The 15,545-nt window shown below is 39.0% G+C and overlaps 1 protein-coding gene across 1 annotated transcript in view; it reads right to left on the bottom strand.

Annotated features, from left to right (window-relative positions):
- Positions 1 to 850: 850 nt before the first annotated feature.
- LOC107562119 (uncharacterized) overlaps positions 851 to 15,545 on the bottom strand; it is a 16,883-nt gene continuing 2,188 nt past the window's right edge. The window contains exons 2-12 of the mRNA XM_016246686.1: positions 7,590 to 8,297; positions 6,391 to 6,450; positions 6,253 to 6,305; positions 6,021 to 6,165; positions 5,739 to 5,866; positions 5,090 to 5,318; positions 4,271 to 4,388; positions 3,043 to 3,154; positions 2,808 to 2,919; positions 1,361 to 1,473; positions 851 to 1,052 (exon numbers count right to left, since the gene is read on the bottom strand). Of these exons, the coding sequence (XP_016102172.1) occupies positions 989 to 1,052; positions 1,361 to 1,473; positions 2,808 to 2,919; positions 3,043 to 3,154; positions 4,271 to 4,388; positions 5,090 to 5,318; positions 5,739 to 5,866; positions 6,021 to 6,165; positions 6,253 to 6,305; positions 6,391 to 6,450; positions 7,590 to 8,297 (1,842 nt within the window). The 3' untranslated portion in view covers positions 851 to 988. The remainder of the gene's footprint in view (positions 1,053 to 1,360; positions 1,474 to 2,807; positions 2,920 to 3,042; positions 3,155 to 4,270; positions 4,389 to 5,089; positions 5,319 to 5,738; positions 5,867 to 6,020; positions 6,166 to 6,252; positions 6,306 to 6,390; positions 6,451 to 7,589; positions 8,298 to 15,545) is intronic.

The raw sequence follows: 15,545 nt of genomic DNA, 5'->3' as shown, positions 1-15,545 counted from the left end.
ATTTCCACTGATCTTTCTGCTTTGGTACAATTAAATAAATCTAATAAATAAAAAAATGCATTTGACTTTAACTTGTGGACTATATGTAAACTCTTGCTTAACATTTACTGTAAAGAGTCTGGTTCAGTGTTTGCTATAAGCTGGTCCTACAGCGCGCTATCAGAGGTCCTTTGAAACCCTCCGCTTCCCCCAGCTCCACCTGTCTAGATCTGCTACGGAATTTATGTATGCGTATTCATACAACAGTAACATATTTTACATGTTCAAAGTAGCAGTAGTGTTTGTAGCAGATCTAGTCCACCAAGACCAACACTGTCATAAAAATATTTTTAACATTTTTTAATTATTAACATTTTGCAGATTCTGGGGTGTGTTAATTTATGACCACAACTGTATGCAGTGTTGAATTAAATATTTTGCATAGCCCATTCCATATTAATAATAATAACAAAAATATTTTTGTACATAATTTTATTTCAATTACAATCATAGAAAATGCACAGAAATATTTTGCATTCCATATTTTGCTTATTGCACTACTACATTTTGGATACAATAATCCATAATTTGATGTGGTTGCATTTTGAAAAAAAAAAATAAGAGAGAGAGAGAAAATGTCCAGTGACTAAAATAACATCATAATAACATTTCAGGTATTCTTAAGAAATCTAAAACCAAAGATGTAAATGCATTTATGCAAATACAATATGTATGTTTTTTTTTTCTACTAGCAAACAAAAATAGAGGAGATGTATAGAAAGTGGGAACAGTTTACATGTTATGCTGAATATATGAAAAATCTATTTTATGTATGTCAAATGTATTTTATTTCAAATTCAATGTACTGTACATTGCAAGAAAATAATTTTGTGAAATCATCTGAAAAGAAAATCTAAAAATGTGATTTGATGACAAACATGATTAGGTACCTAGCCATGTATCATCTGATTGGCTGAAAATAAGGTCCTCTGGTATCTTTAGTTACTTTTTAGGCTTTAGTCTTTTTCTTTGCCACTGTTTTACATGTATTGGCGTATTTTTGCCGGTCGTTCCTGTATAGAAAAACAACATAATTAATAATAATAAATAATAAGTTCATATACAGTTCAGAGATGTAAAACCCATGATCATGTCATAACCAAATTCGTTTAGATGTTTACATGTGCAAAAAAAAACGACCATATTCTAGGTTTGTCAACAACTATTAGTTTAAGGATAGATGTGACAGTGTATGTAAGGTATTGATCAAATAAAATATATGACATGTTGCAACATACAGTATGTAACAGTAGGTAAATGTTACACTATGCTATATTTCACTGCCACAGGGTTTATAAAGTATAACGAAATCAGCACATACCTGCTCATCTTAACCTTGTTTCTACAGCCCTGTCCACCCTCCCAGTGGCTTGAGAAGGCTGCTCTTGTCATCATACCTCCACAACCAACACATGGTTTACCGCTGCAGTATGGCTAGAAGAAGAAAATAAAACAAGTCGTCAAAAGTTATAAGTTTATTAGAAACCAGTGGTTCTCAACTGGTGAGTCGAGACCCAAAAGGTGTGTTCAGATAAAGTTGTGGACAGGAAGGAAAAAAACAATACTAAATGGAAATGCAAAATGCAATCATTTCTATATAGAAAAATAATACAACGGCATTAATTATTTAAAGTGTCTTATGTGTAAATTTTTCGATTTTTAGTGTAAAATTTTGATCTGAAAGCTGAATAAATAAGCTTTCAATTGATGTATGGTTTGTTAGGATAGGACAATATTTGGCCGAGATACAACTATTTGAAAATCTGGAATCTGAGGGTGTAAAAAAATCTAAATATTGAGAAAATCACCTTTAAAGTTGTCCAAATGAAGTGCTTAGCAATGCATATTACTAATCAAAAATGAAGTTTTGATATATCTATGGTAGGAAATTTACAAAATATCTTCATGGAACATGATCTTTACTAAATATCGATCATTTTGACCCATACAATGTATTTTTGGCTATTGCTACAAATATCTCCGTGCTACATTTTGTGGTCCAGGGTCACATTTATAGTTCAGAGATAATTTGTACTTTTTACAGTAAAACACATGGGCTTAAATTTTAAATAGGGAGAAGAAAACGCTTCCCATATATTTGTTGTTAATGTTAATATTTGTTGAAAGGCCACTCTAATATTTTGGCGCAAAATAATTTGTAACAGACAGTTTGACCGTTATGTCTCATTCTCAAAAACTATGAAAAATAAAAATTACATTAAATGGAGGTTCACATGCAACATGGATAAACACAGTTTGTGCTGACCACTTTGTTTATACTGTAGATCATTTTCATGAAATCACCAAAATTCAAAATATTTAGAATCAAAGTGATTTTTCTAAAAATATTTACAATCTAAAAACATTTAGAATTAAAAAATGATTTTCATATTCAATTCAATAGGAAAATATTTTAATTCTAAATGTTTTAGATTCTAAATGCTTTAAGAAAAGTTAACTAGTTTGGTACTGTGTCATCATTTGATGTCCAATGGAAAATCTAGACCCTTAAGCAAAACCAGACAAAACTCGTTGACCCATTCTTGTCTTTGGAACAAATGTCTTGCTTTCTTATTTGTCTTGGCAAAATTTGGGTCAAAACATTTTTGTTGCACCCACAGTGTTGTAGTATTTCCAAAAGCCAAAGGTTTAGATGAGCAGGAAACCTGCCTAATTGGCCTCTAATTTCAATGCAATATCTGGGTTAAGGAGGTTTAAAGTGAAAATAATCCTCATCCAGTCAGCCCGACGGCATTTCTGCCCCTGACCTGCTCTTTGGCACAATAACCACAGATCATTCTGGTGGCCAGCTCCATCAGATGGTCCTGATCTTCATCATGGCACACGTCGCATGGGTACGCCCGACCACAGCATGGAAATCTAGCAGCAAAGACAGTAGTTAGTACAAGACGGCTGCCCTAAACAAGAGGATGTGGCAGTACACAAAGTTTTCTGCTACAAAATAAACCTATTACAGACCCAGACAATGTTCCCGGGAGTTACCTTAGCCACCGGTGACTTTGTTTAAAATGCCTGCAGGCTCCTTTATCAGGTAGGGGTTTCCCTTGCTGAACCGCAGGATCTCTGTAGCATCGAGTGTATTGGGCAGCTGCACCTGTGAATTTAGTATATAACAATAATCTGTTACATTTATATGCAGCGTTTCACACTCAATGCACTTTAAAGAGAGGATCAGGAATCTCCTCAACCTCAAGGCACCAGAACAGCTAACCATGGAGAGTTGAGAAACACTTTAGGACTTTTAAAGGCACAATATGTCATTTTCGCCGCTAGAGGGCGCGTATTCAAAACAAACAAAGAAACAAAGGGGTAGTTTGATGACGCCGTGACTGAGTGTGGAATTATGGGAGTTGTCGTCTTCATCCCCACAGCCGAAGCAATCCGACGGGACTCGGGCAGAAATCATGTTCATGGATGAGCTAATGATTTATTAACGTAGTAGAATGAAACAGGGTGAGGGTAAAACGTCGAAGTGAAACGAGGCCGCTGAACGAGCGTGACACACGGCTCGAAAGCAGCGGAGCTTTTATTATGCCACAGTCAACCGCTTCCACTCCTTCCGGTCGTGGGTATGTGGGGTAAAGCAGCGCTGTTTTATCATACTAGATACATTTGAAAGTTCTGTTATAATGCTACTCTGTGCGGTCGGCACCGGTCTATTAAAACGCACAACATATTAAAGCGTCTTTGGTGTTTTCTGGAAAATCGAGGGGTTATGACGTCATTGGCAGGCGACACAATGGATTTATGGATGTTTAAATCCAAATATTTCTCTGGATTTAAACATTCTTCGAAACATTTGGAATAATGTAAGTACACAAGTCAGCAAAATATATAACACTGTTCTAGTGCTTTTTGGATATTTTAATAAAACAATCTTACATATTGTGCCTTTAATGTCAACAGAGAGTCAGGACTTCAATCTAAAGCCGAATAACAGTGCCTTTTTACAGTACAGTGTCCTTATATGGGACAACAGGACCCACACAGACCCCAGCTAGCATTACTAACACATAATTCCAGCAGCAACCTTTGTTGTACCAGGGGGTCTCCCGTGCAGATACTGACCAGACTTAACCTCGCTAAACTTCAGTGTTAAACCAGGTGCTGGCGGTAAATAATTCCTCACAGCAAGACTAACTCTACGATATCAGTGAACAAGAAACAAGAACTGGACAGAATCATTGAGTATACAGGACAGGGTTCAGACCTGTCTGATTTCTGGACTCTGGCTGAATGAACTGGAAACGTGTCGCCTCTACAAAAATGCTGAGTTTGGTATGACAATGTTGGCAGTTTTGCTCCCAGTTTTGACCATAAGTCAGATTCTAGAGAAAAAAAGAAAATAAAAGTGAGTGAGCAAAATGGACAATAATATCAAATGCTTTTCCATTCTTATAATCCTCCAGAAAAACATATTGCTGATGATATGCGTTTATCTGACAGTGTCAAATTGTAGGGCTGTCAAAGTAACGTGTGACAGCATGCAAATAATTAAATATATATTTAATTCTATTAATTCATCTTCTGTAAAGTCATCTTTACGTGTAAGATTATGTCCATCAAGTGTGGGAAAAGTAATATGCATTTGCATGTTCACATTTTTTGATGTAGTGTAAAATGTAATAAAATCTCATTTATTCCGGTTTAATTTTTTCAGCAGCTATTACTCTAGTCTTCTATGTCACATGACTCTTCAGAAATCTTTTAATACTCTGATTTGGTTCAATAAAAAAAAATATTATTATCAATATCAATATTATTATCAAAGTTAAAAACTGTTGTGCTGCTTAATATTTTTTGTGAAAATTGTGATACATTTTTTAGGATTCTTTGAAAAATAGAGAGTTCAAAAAAAGTGTTTGTTTGAAATAGAAATATTTTGTAACATTACAAATAATGTCTTTACTATCACTTTTGATCCTTTAATGCATCCTTGGTGAATAAAATGAAATATACTGTATATATATATATGAAGTAATAATAATGCAATATGTCAATTGTGATCTCTAGTGAATCGTCATCAAACCTGAACTGTGTCTTCCTTGTTGCAGTTAAGGCAACCCACAGTGAACACAGAGTCCTTCAGTACCAGATCTACAGGCACAACTGCATTAAGGTCCAGATAGCCCAAAACATCACTGTAGTGGTGCAGCATACTGGGTCTGAAGGCAGCCCTGACCCCTGCTTGACATTTCTCACACTGAGCAGTACAGGTCAGACGCCCGGTCAGGGTCAGGTCAGAATCCACTTTACACCTACAAGGAAGGGCACATGGATACTTTGCACTTTTGACTGAGGGCATTTTGTGATAAATCAGTTATCTAAAGAAATAAGAGACTACGTTTGTACCAGGTATTGACATCAAACTTCCGATCAGAAATCCATAGCTCTAAATACAGGTGCATTTAGAAACATTTAAAAAATGATCTGTGATCCAATCTTTTAAATGAAATTTGGAGATAGTGAGAAAACAGCGAAGGACTGCCCACTCACCTACCTCACAATAATTTATTTACTAGGGTTTTAAACTTTGCCTGGTATACACAGCTTGAAAGGGAAACCATCTTACATTTGGGTGAAAATTTTGATTTTTAGTTATATTTTTGAAATATTTAATAGAATATTAGTTTTAATATATCTTAATTTCACACATATATATATATATATATATATACACAGTAAGTGACACTATACGCTCAGGAGTGTCCGATTTCTTGGATGTGTTCTTAAAAACGGTGACCTTGAGTTGCTCATAGGGGACAAACTGTATTCCAGCCCTCTCTAGGTCAACATCTTTTTTCAACTGAGAAGAGAGATTCGAAAGTAATTAACACCACATCTAGTCCGTTCACTGCCCATCTGATGCATATTGTACACAAATCTTGGAAGACTTTCTCGATTGGACAAGCTCTAATCTGATTGGCTGATGTATATTTTCAGGTAAGTGTGAGTCTCACCTGCCTGGCTCCCTCAGTAAAAAGTTTCTCCATACTACGGTCCAGCCAGCGCAAATACGGCCTGAAGAGCAGCTCGACTCTCCCCATCAGCTGATTAGTGGCATGTTTAGCCTTTAGCCATTCCTCTGAGGCCTTCTGCACATGTCTGCATTCACACAGCATAAAATAAATACACTTACTGATTTCAGTTGACATTTGCATGATGTGTATAACCAGCAACGGTTCTTCTCACCTCCCCATGACTGATGGTAATTCCTGGTCTTCAGGGACATCCACAGTGAAAACCTTTAATACGGTAGCTTTCATTAGCAAAAACATAGCATACTGTATGTTTTAACATCAAATTTTGAAACATTTCAAACATGCACACCTCTTGAGGGTAACGCTCAGGAAAGCTGACCATGACGTCCACTTCAGTAAGGTCAAATGGCTGCAAAATAGAAAAAATATTGCCGTTTATGAAACTACTGTAGTTCATGTCAAAACTTTTCATTAGATATGCTTTGCATTAAATTGTATCTGTACATGTAACTATAAGTCATCTATTTGTGATCTATAAATGTATATATGTAGTAACTCGCTTGCAACTGCTGATTATGAAAATGCACAAGAAGCTCTTTTCTTTTACATACGTAAAGTGGTACAAAAGTCAATAATAACTGACATTATCAGTATAGCTTTCTCAGTATATGAATACAGCATAACTGTATCCAGCTTGCCAGCAAAAGTTTGGAATAATATTTTTTTTTTAAATATATTTTGGAATGAACTTTTTATGCTCACCAAGGTTGCATTTATTTGATCAAAAATACAGTAAAAACTGTAATATTTCAAAATATCATTACAATTTAAAATAACTGTTTTATACGTAAATATATTTCAAAATGTATTTTTTTCTGTGATGGCAAATCTGAAAACTAAAATTTTCTTCTTTGATCTACTCATTCAGATGGTAATATTCAGTACATCTGAATAATATATGCCAGGGGTCACTAAACTCGGTCCTGGAGGGCCGGTGTCCTGCAGAGTTTAGCTCCAACCCTAATTAAACACACCTAAACCAGCTAATTAAGCTCTTACTAAATATATTTGAAACTTCCAGGCAGGTGAGTTGGCAAGTTGGAGCTAAACTCTGCAGGACACCGGCCCTCCAGATCCGAGTTTGAAGACCCCTGAGTTATGCAAACAAGCATTACACGAAAGTAATCCATTCTTGATCTTCTTTCATTTAGTTTTGCTCAATCAGCTGTACGATACTGATATTAAGGATTGGCAAACATATCAGTGCTCCCTAATTCCTCTTAACATTTGGCACATGGTTGGCCTTTGGTTGCTACTTTGTACTTTAATCCACTCTGTGGTCTATACCAGGGGTGTCCAATCTTGGAGGGCCAGTGTCTCGTACAGTTTAGCTCCAACCATCTCCAACACACTGCCTGAAGGTTTCTAGCGAGTCTGAAGACCTTGATTTGCTTGGTGTGTTTAATTAGGGTTTGAGATCAGCTCTGCAAGACAGTGGCACTCCAGGAACAGGTTTGGACACCCCTGGTCCATACAATAAGTGTTTACCCAGTCAGGGTCCGTGGCTTGAACAGTGACTCTGTAGTAGGTCAGCTGTCCATCTTCTCGTTCCTGCACGATGAGTTTGTCTTTTGGAAATCTCTTCGTGAGCTGAGCGATCTCAGTGGCTCTCAGCTGCTTGCAGACCTCATCAGTGAGATCAGCCAGTTTGACCTGCTCTTGACTTTTAGCTGGCCGTGTGGCCGGAGCAGAAGGCCTGAAGCTGCTTCTCTTTTTCGGGCCATGAGGCTGGTCCTCCATGGGCGAAAATTGCTGTGGATGCAAGAAGCGACACCGGTCCTCCATTGCACAAAACCCAGACAGGAAGTAGCGGCATGGTCGCCTGGCTCTCTCTTGCTTCACAGGAACAGTTTTGTGGCTGGATGGAGGCAGATGCTCCACTGTACCAGAGCGTCCGTTTTCACTCGACTGCTTCTGTGGGTCTGATGTGTGACCATCCAAATTTCCTTCTTTCTCATTGTGAGCTGTACCATTCTCTCCGTCCTTCTGTGCACTCGCAGCTCTTTGATGAAGAAAGCGGCATTTTTTCCCATAATAGCATTGCCTGCCCTGAGAGTAGAAGCGGCACAGTTGCTTCACCTGGCCGGCCTTCTGTGAAGTGTCCTTACTGCTAATCTCAGTATTTTGGCTTGAGTTGTCATTTTCAGTGTTAACTGACACGGATGAAGAGGCTGGTTCATCCTCAGGACCCAATGACTGTGAAATAAATAAAACAACATGAAAACCGTTATATGACAATGTTTTCGCATGAACAACATGCATTTTCAAAGTGTGCTGCAGTGTTTTTTAAAAGGCATTTACAAACTCTCAAGTGGTTCTAAACCTGTATGAATTTCTTTTATTTATTTCTTTCCATTGACTTCCATTGTAATTTTTCCATCCTACTGAAGTCAATGGCTATAAGCAACTATTTGGTTACCAACATTCTTCAAAATATCTTCTTATGTGTTTAAATCCTAACAGTGAATAAATTAATGAGGCCCTTGAAACTTAAAACCATGTGTCCTCTGGGGCGTTTCCTCTGAGGAGGCAAGGGAAGCAGTGTCTCCTCAAAATATTGGATGAGAAAAAAATTTGTAGTAGAAAAAATAAAACAACACCAATATTACAAAATATAACATTAAAAAGTGTATAAATCACTGTCCAACAGCGACACCAGCAGGTAAACTTACAGCGGGAGTCGGCGTCTCTCTCGCCTCCCCTGAGCCCATTGAGTTTTAACAGATCCCCTAAAGCGTGCCGTGAGTTTGCTGGGGGGTAATTGAGAATGAATGGGGGAAAGTCACGTGAGAGGAGGCAATGCCTGAGAATGCCTCAGAACACCAGCGCACACCATTGGTTCCCAATTTTTTTTTCTTACAGTCGGGGTGGGGGGTAAGGGGTAGGGGACCTCAGAATTGCTAAGGCCGCCTCTTCCCACAGTAATAACTAGTTTTTCAACAAACGCCATGAACTTTGCATAATTCTGGTCAAATACAATTGAGCCAAATATGGGCATTGAACTAAAGAGAAATGCAGTAATTTGTAATCGTTCAACAATAAAAAAAAAAACTAGTGTATTTGTGTAGCCACTATGACAATCTGCTGAAAATATCACCTTAAAACCTGATTCACATGATTGCTGTTACATTGTGCCTTAAAATATCACGGGTTTCCGTGTAAACATGCTATTATCTTAAAGTGAACACTGAACTCACTCAAGTGACTAGACGTCTGTCTTTCAGACAGTTTGTTTCAGTGAACCGGTTCGCAATACTGATTCGATCGTTTTTAAAACTCTCTAAAGGTGAGGTCACATCGGGTTCATTTGTTCATGCAAATACGCAACGTTGGCCAACAGAAAACTGCTTGGTTTGAAAGTGACTTTTGTGTTCATGGTTCTCTGACGTTGGTTAATGGTAATATGACATTCAGGTAAACAAACAAAATATTAAACTGCCGCATACAACGCCAGTCTGTCGTCGGGGAACATGAGTGAGTACAAAGCATCGTGCTATGATCTCCGACGGGCGGTAAGAGCCACCAAACTCCGATACAAGGGAACGAATAGAGTCTCATTTTCATCTCAATGACTCTCGACGCATGTGGCAGGGACTGAGAACCATCTGTACCTTTGGAAATAAATCCTCTGCAGCTGTGAGAGCAGACCCGTCGCTAGCTGACGAGTTAAACTCTTTCTACAGCCGCTTCGAATGCAATCGAGGCAGCGCAACTCTGCCGATCAGCGCGTCAGGAAGCAGCAGACAGAGCAGCGATAATCATGTAATCACTGTGTCAGAGGACGAGGTTCGGAGGACCCTAAAGCGAGTGGACGTCAGGAAAGCAGCAGGTCCTGATGGGATTTCTGGCCGTGTTCTGAGGTCTTGTGCTGATCAGCTCGCTGGTTTGTTTACATCCATCTTTAATGAGTCCCTTGCTACCTCGGTGGTTCCCACCCCCTTTCAAAAATCTGTCATCATCCCTGTACCTAAGAACAATAACCTATCTTGCCTGAATGACTATCGTCCAGTTGCCCTCACGTCAATAGTCATGAAGGTCTTTGAGAAACTTATAAAGAGCAACATTTGCTCCTCCATCCCTGATACTTTGGACCCTCTTCAGTTTGCCTATCGCCCCAACAGATCTACTGAAGATGCCATCTCTCATGTCCTGCACTCTTCCCTCATCCACATTGACAGCAGCAATGGGAATTATGTAAGGCTGCTATTCATCAACTATAGCTCAGCTTTCAATACTATAGTCCCCATCAAGCTAGCTTCTAAACTCATGGACCTTGGCCTGAATTCTTCACTCTGCAACTGGATTCTAGATTTCCTCACTGGTAGACCTCAAGTGGTAAAAGTAGGCCAGTTCACCTCCAACTCCATCACCCTGAACGTGGGAGCTCCACAGGGCTGTGTCCTGAGTCCCCTGCTCTACTCTCTCTACATGACTGCGTGTCTTCCCACAGCTCCACATCTATTATCAAATTTGCTGATGATACTGTGGTTCTGGGCCTCAGTTCCAACAACAATGAGGCTGCATACTTGCATGAGGTAGAGAAACTCACATCCTGACTCAGTGTATCTCAATGTGGTATGGGAACAGCTCCGGTCAAGACTGCAAAGCCCTGCAGAGAGTTGTGCGCATAGCTGAGCGCATCTCAGGGTCTGCTCTCCCCTCTCTACAGGACATCTACCTCAAACGCTGCAAAAACAGAGCTGTTAAAATCATCAAGGACTCCAACCACCCTGGTAACTGTCTTTTCATTTTGCTGCCATCTGGTAAGCGCTTCCGTAGCCTGATGGCAAAAACCGAGAGACTTAGGAGGAGCTTCTTCCCCCAGGCCATCAGGCTCCTAAACTCAAACTCAGTCTCTTAACACCAACATGACTTCACTTAATTATCAGTAAGACACTTCTGCTGGTTCGTCTGGTCAGAGGAGAACTGGCCCCCCGGCTGAGCCTGGTTTCTCCCAAGGTTTTTTCTCCATTCTGTCACCGATGGAGTTTTGGTTCCTTGCCGCTGTCGCCTCTGGCTTGCTTAGTTGGGGACACTTCATTTCCAGCGTTATCGTTGACATAATTGCAAAGATATTATTTAAACTGAGCTGGATGTTGACATCACTGAATTCAATGATGAACTGTCTTTAACTGAAAAATTAGTGTTTACTATTGTCATTTTGCATTATTGACACTATTTTCCTAATTAATGCTGTTCAGTTGCTTTGTCACAATCTGTATTGTTAAAAGCGCTATATAAATAAAGGTGACTTGACTTGACACTTAATATACTGACATTGCCACATGCACACAGCAATTTCTGTTATATTTTATTTATTTACTTTTTTAACTCTATTGCTGCTATCGAACTACCCTGTACAACCTGTTTGCACATTCTTCTCTTGTACATTCCTGCTCATCTTAATATTTATTAAGTCTACAGTATACTGTCCTGCACATTTTATTTTATTCTTATTTTAATATTTTTTTCCATACCTATATTTATTTATTTTTTTCTTGTGTTTGTATTCTTTAATAATTGCACTGTCCATGGAGCGAACCTGACTTACATTTCACTGCTGGTCATATATTCTCTATATAACCATGTATGTTACAAATAAAAATCTTGAATCTTAATTTTTTTGTACCTTTTTTAATCAATGCTATTTTAAAATTATTTATTTTAATTAAAAATTTTTATGATTTAATTAATTATTAGCTTTTCATTAAACTCACGAACCCCCTGCAGTTCCTTTAGAAACCCCAGTTTGGAAACCTTGACGTAATGTCATGTTTAATGGACTTCATGTTGTTATCTTTCATTATCTTACTGTTTGTATTTTTATATCAGTATGGTACGATATTGTCCTATTTAAATCAATGTGATAAACGAGTTAGGTCAAAAGTCATCTAAAAGTAATCATAAAGTAGTCTGATTATATTACCTAAAATGTGTAATGCAATGGATTACGTTACTAAGTACAATTTTTGTCATGTAATTTGGAATCAGTAACGGACTACAATTTGTAAGTAATCTACCCAGCGTTTCCTCCGAGTAGGCAAGGGAGGCAGTGTCTCCTCAAAATATTGGATGAGAAAAAATATCGTAGTGCAAAAATAAAACAACCGCAATATAGAGTGGTGGAACTATGATGTCACTTTGTAGGAAAAACCCGGAAGCGAGTTAGCATTTTAGCACTTCCGGTTCCATCGTCCCAGAGTCAATGGGTTTTTTGAATGGGAGTTTGGTTAAATCCCCTAAAAATAAGGTCCATGGTTCACACAAGCTCAATATACTTTCATGTTTTATTCTACAACATAAAACACACTAGTTACACCCCACTCGTGATTTTTTAAAACTGTTACGTTTCTTAAAAAAGACGGTTTGACTCACGTAAGTACGTTCATTTAAAGGATTTGCCATTGATGATTTAAACGTGAGTTTTGGGCAGTAGAGTAGCACTTGTTGTTTGTCATTACGTTTCTTAAAAAAGACGGTTGCTAACAAGTTGCTAAATGGGACTACAGGTGCTGTCGGAGACATTAAACGTCATCTCGCCAAACAGTTTATCAATTTACAGCATATTCCAATTGTAGTATAATTTATAGTAAAATTAATTGTAGAATTTTATATTGTTGTTAGACAATGTTTTTTTTTTTTTGTTTTCCCCCGAAATGCAACACAAGTCTTCAGATGGAAGATGCTCGTTTTATCGTTTACTGATACAGAGACGCTGGGTTCGAACCATAAGGTAAACTCAGTCATATTATGATTATTCCATGTAAACGCCACATTTACTGGCTTAGTCATGGTGAAAGTGAAACTTTAACGATGCATAGTGCTTAAAGCCACGTTAAAGGGGTCATATGATGCGATTTCAATTTTTCCTTTCTCTTTGGAGTGTTACAAGCTCTTGGTGCGTAAAGAAGATCTGTAAAGTTGCAAAGACTAAAGTCTCAAATCCAAAGAGATATTCTTTATAAAAGTTCAGAGTCAGCCACACCTACCTAAAACGGCTCGTTCTAACATGCCCCCACATATCTACCTCACTATGTGGGAAGATTTGCATAACGCCGCCCAAATGTTCACGCAAAGAAAGAAGGCGTAACTTTTATTCTCGCTGTAGTATTGTTGACGCTGCAGCCATGTCGTGAAGAGCTGTGTGTTTCATTATCCAATCACAAATGCAGACAGAGTTTTATGTTTACGCGTAAAAACACAGTATAAGTCATTATAATCAGTAATTATGTCCCCACTGGATGCAACAAATGCCTCGTTTGTAATGGGTTTTAATGTTTTTTCAATCATCGCTCCGGCTGGACACGGCATCAACAGTATGTGAGGGGCATAACATTTCTGTCTCACGCTTGAGGTATTCGGCCAATCACAACTCACTGGATAGCTGGCCAATCACAGCACACCTCGCTTTTCAGACAGATGAGCTTTGTAAAAATCGACACGTTTCAAAAAGGCGGGGCATAGAGGAGAAACAATAATGTACAGTATGTGGAAAATAATGTGTTTTTAGAACTTTAAACCGCATAAACACATTTCATTACATTAAATACACAAAATAATGTTCTTTTTAGCAGCATCATATGACCCCTTTAAAATGAAATGTTTATGGCCACAAGCAGCTGTTAGAAAACATATAGATTGAGGATTTTCTAGAAGCAAGGATAATATAACATTTTGTGTACCCACCCTAACAAAACGATAGCTGAAATGTGGTACTTTATTCACTAAAATAAGTTTAATCTTACCATATCTAAAAAAAATTGCTCACTCTGCTGTTATTTAATAAATTAAACGCACTAGAATTATATTGAATAGTACGTGGAGACATTTTTAATTAAAATATTCATGTTAATCAAAGATTTATTCACTTTTAATGCACCTTATTTCGAAATGTACAGAAATATGTGCTTTCATATGTTCTTTACTTATGATAATTTCATTTATTCACTATACTATGTATTACTAATGTCTCATTTCAGTTTTAGTTTGGCTCTAGTTTTGTATTTATTCCAGTTTATATGAAAAGGTTAATAGAGTGGATTAAAATTCATATACAGAGTAAATCCTTTTCACTGTTAAAAATAAGTTTGAAAAGTTGTGGGAAGCATGGTGGTGACGATGCTGAAGGCGAGCGACCATGGAGGTGCAGTTTGTTTATAGCAGGGGTGGGCAAACTTGGCCCTTCCAGGCCACTTTCCTTCAGAGTTTAGCTCCAACTCTAATCAAACACACCTGAACCAGCTAATCATTATGGAAAAATCCCATTGGCTTTTTGTCGAGGGAACCAGTGCGATGCTAACAGCCAATCCGCCTACAAAGTGACGTCATAGTTCCCCCACTCGATTACAAAATATAACATTAAAAGTGTATAAATCACTTGTTTTTCTGAAGAAATATTGTCCAACAGCGACACCAGCAGGTAAAGTTACAGCAGGAGTCCGTGTCTCTCTCGCCTTCCCGGAGCCCATTGCGTTTTAAAGGGGTCATATGATGCGATTTCAATTTTTCCTTTCTCTTTGAAGGGTTACAAGCTCTTGGTGCATAAAGAAGATCTGTAAAGTTGCAAAGACTAAAGTCTCAAATCCAAAGAGATAAAACACGCCTACCTAAAACGGCTCGTTCTAACACCCCCCCCCCACATACCTATGTCACGATGTGGGAAGATTTGCATAATGCCGCCCAAATGTTCACGCAAAGAAAGAAGGTGTAACTTTTATTCTTGCTTGTAGTATTGTTGCTGCCGCCATGTTGTGAAGACGCTGTGTGTTTCATTGTGAAAGCGAAACTACTTTGTTTGGCCTTCCAAAAAAGGACGAGATCCACTTCGTCATGCCTGGAGCTGATCCGTGCTGGTCGCTGAAGAAATACATCAACTTCACACTGTGGATCGCCGGATCGGCTTTCACCGTGGACGAGGCGGAGTCCAGCCCGGGCTCATCACATGTGATTGCCGCAAGCCCGCCGGCCGTTCCTTCATCGAATCCGCCGGCCGCGCCGTTCTCAAGCCCACCGGCCTCCGCTCACTCTAGCCCTCCGGCCATTCCTCACTTTATCCCCCGGCCGCCGCTCACTCTAGCCCGCCGTGTGTGACGCTGTGTGTTTTGTTGTGAAAGCAAAACTACTTTGTTTGGCCTTCCAAAAGAGGACGATATCCACTTCGTCATGCCTAGAACTGATCCGTGCTGGTCGCTGAGGAAATACATCAACTTCGCGCTGTGGATCGCCGGATCGGCTTTCACCGTGGACGAAGCGGAGTCCAGCCCGGGCTCATCACATGTGATTGCCGCAAGCCCGCCAGCCGTTCCTTCGTCGAATCCGCCGGCCGCGCCGTTCTCAAGCCCTCTGGCCGTTTCTCACTTTATCCCCCGGCCGCCACTCCCTCTAGCCCGCCGTGTGTGACACTGTGTGTTTTGTTGTGAAAGCAAAACTACTTTGTTTGGCCTT

The sequence above is a fragment of the Sinocyclocheilus grahami genome, unplaced genomic scaffold (genome assembly GCF_001515645.1).
Source record: "Sinocyclocheilus grahami isolate Dianchi unplaced genomic scaffold, SAMN03320097.WGS_v1.1 scaffold808.1, whole genome shotgun sequence".
NCBI classification, from domain to species: domain Eukaryota; kingdom Metazoa; phylum Chordata; class Actinopteri; order Cypriniformes; family Cyprinidae; genus Sinocyclocheilus; species Sinocyclocheilus grahami.
This window is presented reverse-complemented; position numbering and strand designations above follow the sequence as displayed.